We start from the raw sequence: 6000 nt of genomic DNA, 5'->3' as shown, positions 1-6000 counted from the left end.
GCCATGTTGGAGAGGTCAAGATCCACTTGTGAACGGATTCACTTGTACTGAGAGACGAAGAGTCTCAGGATTAAATCAGCCACAACTTCCTTATACTCAACCGATTTTCTCCAAATCTGTTTAGTTATAATCCTCAAACACAGATTAATCCAGGCTGCTCGGATCTGCTCTCTGTAGCTTTTATTACTTTAATAACTGATCGTGATAATTAGCCGTCCGGACCAGCAGGAGAGTATTCAGTCTGCACCTGCCGGTAAAAACCAAGAAACATAATCAGACACATCAGCAAATCCATCAATGTGTGAATCATTTCTAATCCCAATACACATAAAATACAATAAATCCCCAAAACACAGAAGGGTGAAGCTGAAGTTGGCTTCCTATTCGCCAGCTTCTTGTTCTTGTTTTCCCGTTCCACCTTAAATGGTGCAGCAGTCACTTTCTGAGTGTGATATTCCTGAAATAGTGTAATTTCAGACAGTATCTTTCTCAAACTGCCGCTCTGTAATGGTACTGAATGCAGTCCAGCAGAGATGTTGACCTCCCCAAAATGGCGGCGCCCAACGCGGCATCTAGGTCTGTATATCTACGGTCTATACCTTTAGGAGTCTAAAGCAAATCTCAATAAAAAGAACAGAAGTAGTTCTTTATCACTGTCGACGGAACTGAGTAACACCTTGGTTTTTGAGTCCGGCCTCTGAATTGAGGGGTCGTTTTCTTTGACAAAGTGGGAAATTTACGGTTACGATCTTCGGAGGCACCATTACAGCCAAGAGTTAGCATCATGCTAACTACAGAAACATCATAAAGGAGGAGGAGACAGTACAGTGGTTGAAAAATGAATGTAATAGGAAATGACCATTAGTGACCATCAGTAAGTCTATTAGTGATTTCAGTATGGTTTGAGGCAAGTGAGTGATTTAGACAGTTAGCGTAATGCTAACCTACTGAGTTTTAAATTTGTATTACTTGTTAGCTACATTAGCTTCACAGCTCCAGTGCAAAACTAACCTTGAGGCACCAAACACGTCTAATTGACCACATTTGGTGTGAGAGTGGAACTGTAAACGTGTCTTATGTCCAGTTCTTTTGGCAGTGTTTACATGTTAAGCTTCTTCACGACTGAAGCTGCAGTAGCTGCGCTGAAGCACCAACACGTATTGTTTACATTATCATTTAATTTAGAAATGTAGTTCATGCTAAAGAATCAGGCGCAGCTTCTCCAGCTTCTGTAGAGCTCATGACGGTTTGATCGTGTTTGGTTGTTTTGTCTGCTTCTCACATGTTTACTTGTTTACTGTTTGAGACAAATCGAGTAAACAAGCAGAAAGTCTGTAAAGAGTGACGTAGATGACCAACAGTCTCAGAGCCGGCCTCGTATGTGTGGTATGAACATGAACACACGGCGGGACCCGACCGATATGAGGCTCTTCTGATTACTGATGATATTTTATTTGATATGATCGTCACTGTCATTTTGTAAACTTACAGTAAATCAGGGCTGCAGGATTCGGACATAAAATGTGATGTTTGATAAAGTTGTTGGACGCTGCAGGGGGGAAATGAGAAGCCATAAATTGGGATGAACTATTATAAAAATAGCACAAAAAACTGCTCTTTAAATTATTCTCAAATTGTTATAAAATATCACAATGAGCCGCAAATTATGCCAAAATAAAGCGAAACTAAATTTAAAAATGAAATATTAAACTGAAATATTAATAACTGACATCACATTTGCTTGCAAAATGTTTACACTGTATATCGTGTCTATATAGGCCTAGAATACGATTAAATACATATTAATATTATCTTGATATATAGGTCTACAAAAAGAAGTAAATATATATATATTTTACAAATTGCACAATTTTTCAGCCACAATTTCTAATTATTCGCTGAATTTCACATTTTAGAAAAAATAACATAAAATGTGGTCTGTGCAAAAGTTCTGGCACATTTTATGTTATTTTTTCCAAAGTGTGAAATTCAGCAAGTAAATAGAAATTGTGGACAAAAAATTACAAAAAAAAAATTGATTTTTTCACCAAATTTGGCGAATAAATAATAATTATATACTAAAACGGAAATATATATATATATACAGGGACGTCAATATCGGTCAATGTTACTGGCCAACCAGTATATCGGTCGGATCCTCTGATGTACACACACACACACTCACACACACACTCACACACACACACACACACACACACTCACACACACACACACACTCACACACACACACACTCACACACACACACTCACACACACACTCACACACACACACACTCACACTCACACTCACACACACACAGACACACACAGACACACACAGACACAGTCAGCGTCTAACTTATAAGGCATGTAACAGCACGACTGGACACCTGAGTGACCTTCACTGGACACTGTGTGTGTGTGTGTGTGTGTGTGCGTGTGTGTGTGTGTGTGTGTGTGTGTGTGTGTGTGTGTGTGTGTTTCTGTGCTCTAATGTTGTCACTCTCTCCACATGTGTCTTTTTTCCCATGATGCACCTGCCTCTCCACCTCATCTCCACTCCTCCTTCTCCTCCTCTCAGCCTCCTAAAAAGAGGCTGGATTACAATCCTGACTGCTCCACGCGCACGAAGGTAACACCCTCCCTCCATCCATCCATCCGTCCTTCCTCTCTTCTCCATCTCTCTTCTCTTCTCTTCTCTTCTCTTCTCTTCTCTTCTCTTCTCTTCTCCTCTCTTCTCTTCTCTCTTCCTCTCTTCTCTACTCTTCTCTTCTCTCTTCCTCTCTTCACTACTCTTCTCTACTCTTCTCTTTTCTTATCTTCTCATCTCTTCTCTTCTGATTTCTTCTCTTATCTTCTCTCTTCTCTTCTCATTTCTTCTCATCTCTTCTCTTCTCATTTCTTCTCTTTTCTTCTCTTCTCTTCTCTTCTCATTTCTTCTCTACTCTTCTCTTCTCTTCTCAATTCTTCTCTTCTCTACTCTTCTCTTCTCTTCTCATTTCTTCTCTACTCTTCTCTTCTCTTCTCATTTCTTCTCTTCTCTACTCTTCTCATTTCTTCTCTTCTCTTCTCTTCTCTTCTCTTCTCATTTCTTCTCTTCTCTTCTCTTCTCTTCTCTTCTCTTCTCTTCTCTTCTCCTCTCTTCTCTTCTCCTCTCTTCTCTTCTCTCTTCCTCTCTTCTCTACTCTTCTCGTCTCTTCTCTTTTCTTCTCTTATCTTCTCATCTCTTCTTATTTCCTCTCATCTCTTCTTTCTCCTTTCTTCTCTTCCTTTCACTTCTTCATTTCTTCTCTTCTCTTCTCTTCTGTCCTCTTCTCTTCTCTTCTGTTCTGTCTTCTTCTCTTCTGTCCTCTTCTCTAGACCTCTTGCTTTGTCACCTCATGCTCACAGCTGTAGCTGATGAGAAGCTGACTGATCTCTTATCACACATTAGGTGAAACTGTGAAAGCTTCTTTCAGCATCTCTGGCTCTGTCTCTCACTCTTTACACTGAGCTTGTGCTGCTGTATCATCTTTAACCAACAGAGGGCGCCAGTCTTTAGCAGGATTTTCAGCCTATCATTTATGAGAGGCATCCTTTTTGTCCCCTTGTCGTCTTTTCTCACTGTAGATGACAGCAGTCCAGCAGTGATTCACTCTGTGTACGTTTGTGTGTGTGTGTGTGTACAGTAGCAGGTAAAATTCAGAACACACTCACAAACAGATTCATATTCCTCATATTCCTCATATCCTTCATATTCCTCATATTCCTCATATTCCTCATATCCTTCGTATGTGCAGAAGTGGGATCCCTGTAAAGGAGTGGGATCCCTGTAGACACATTTTCACTCAGGAAATCAACAGAAACCTGACATTTAAACAGGGGTGTTCAAACTTTTGCAGACCACATAAAACAATGATATATAAATATGATCATATTTAGTTATTAGTACATAAATATAATAATATGCACATTATTACAAATATGTAAGAATATATTTATTACATTTCGTACTTTTGTTTTGGACGTACATTTATACAGAAACATTACCTTTACTATTTGTATTGGATTATGATCATAAAGTTTATGATAAACATACAACATACATTCAGGTGGGTCAATCTTTTGAATGGTACTAACACTGTAAACAAAAAAAAAGGAACAGCTAAGGTTAAAATACTGCAATTTACTGTCAGCAATTCATCCAGTAATTTACAGTACTCATACTGTACACATACGATATGTTACTGTATTTCTGAATATAGAATTTATTACTGTATTTGTACAGATTTTTCCCCACTTGCCTGTTTTAGTACATTGTGGTACAGCATGTACAGGCAAACAGGAATCCCTCTAGCTTCAGGTAATGAACAATTGAATGTTCATGCAATCACATTACAGCAGATACAGCAGCTCTTATACTAGTCATTACAGCCCTATTGGAGCTGGATTAGTTTTCCCTGGGGAGGTTCTGTAATATGAGATACATGATTTTAATCCAAATCTGCCATGTTCGTAGTACCTGGTCAAACTCTGAGCTCCCTCAGTGATGGTAGTCCTGCACAGATCAGTATCACAGTAATGTAATAACAAAACCAGGCAACAGAAAATGGGGCCTTTTTTGTTACCTGGCTACGAGGCTAACAGCTAATTTGGGGAAATTACACAGATTGTGTATCCTGTGTGAGTCGGCCATTTAAATCATGCACAAATACCGTTACTGCACGTCCTCCGATCAAACTAATCCAGCTCTAATAGGGCTTAAGACTACCAAGGTGACAGTAACAAACATCTGTTCATTCGAACATTACAGGGCCAGTTAGCTGATACACTGTCATTGTTAGAATAACAAAACAAGTGGAATTAATTCAAACGTATTGTTAGGTTATGAAAAACACGTTAAAAAATCAAAACAAAAATCCTGTGAAATGAAACTAATAACTAAACAAACATAAACATTTGTTTGTTCTTCTTTGCCTGTATAAAAACAAATATGTCATTGATGTTGGACAAAACCTCATATCTCCAATTTCACTTTTCATTTTTTGACAAAATTTGAACAAGACCTTAATGTTGTGTCAAAATTTCATGATAAACGGATCCAAAAGAAAAAAAGGCAAAAATTACTTAGAAAAAATATTCCTCCTTTTACTCCAGTTGAAAGTTGAGAACGGTTCTCCTTTTCCTGTACAGTGACCTTTTATGAGGTTTTGTTCTGACGGCAGCGACATATGTAACTGTGTTTGTAGCCTTTGTAAAAAAGCTGTTGCGGTAATGAGGTAATGACTGTCTCAGTGCACAAACATGTGCCTGAAGGTCTGATGTGAGTAGCTGTTAATATTTTATGTCTCTCTGTTTTGCAGAATGGTGAACGGTGCTGCTGTAATTTTGTGTTTTGATATTTGCTTAAAGGAGAGGTTACTCAGATTTCTGTTTACACACCCAAAAAATGACCTGTAGTTGCATCTAATACAGTCAGACGTGCACTATTTTCCCTTTCACTTCCATTCAAAGTTGAGAATTTGCTTCTCTTCTCATGCAAAGTGACCATTTTGGAGATGCAACAGAAAAAATATGCATTGTTTCATTCATAAAGTAGCTCAAAAGGCCTTTTTAATGCACTATTTCATGAGGAAAGTTGCTGTATCAGATCAACAGTGCACTGTTGTGAACATAGGGGGCAGTAATTAACCCCTGTTTATGATCAGCTCTGCGGTCGTATTGACCAGCTTTTGTTGTAAGCGTCTCCCATCAGCACTGATCTGTATGCAGTGCGAATTGACCCGCCGAGGCTGGGGGGGTTGGTGTGGCTGGTCCTGAGTGTTCATAGATCAGTGCTGATTGGTGAAAATGAGTGATGCACAGCGAAGGACGTAACCGGCCGGGTGACCACGTGGAGCCCGGATACACACACGTACACACACTGGGCATAACGACACGCTTCCTTCAGCATCTTCAGTTCTGTGAGGGACTCTTTGGTTACCGTGGTTACCTGGACTATTTCTCTCCCTCAAAGCAGGT

At 39.2% G+C, this 6000-nt stretch overlaps 1 protein-coding gene and 1 pseudogene across 1 annotated transcript in view; both read left to right on the top strand.

Moving 5' to 3' along the window:
• Positions 1-6000, top strand: part of LOC118817003 — a 304992-nt pseudogene that overhangs the window by 172957 nt on the left and 126035 nt on the right.
• LOC118817006 (sorbin and SH3 domain-containing protein 2-like) overlaps positions 1-6000 on the top strand; it is a 93489-nt gene that overhangs the window by 60021 nt on the left and 27468 nt on the right. The window contains 1 exon segment of the mRNA XM_036583648.1: positions 2582-2632. Within this exon segment, the coding sequence (XP_036439541.1) occupies positions 2582-2632 (51 nt within the window).

This window comes from Colossoma macropomum, unplaced genomic scaffold (assembly GCF_904425465.1).
Source record: "Colossoma macropomum unplaced genomic scaffold, Colossoma_macropomum, whole genome shotgun sequence".
Classification (NCBI taxonomy): Eukaryota; Metazoa; Chordata; class Actinopteri; order Characiformes; family Serrasalmidae; genus Colossoma; species Colossoma macropomum.
Note: the sequence above shows the minus strand (reverse complement) of the source record. Positions and strands in the feature narration are given on the sequence as shown.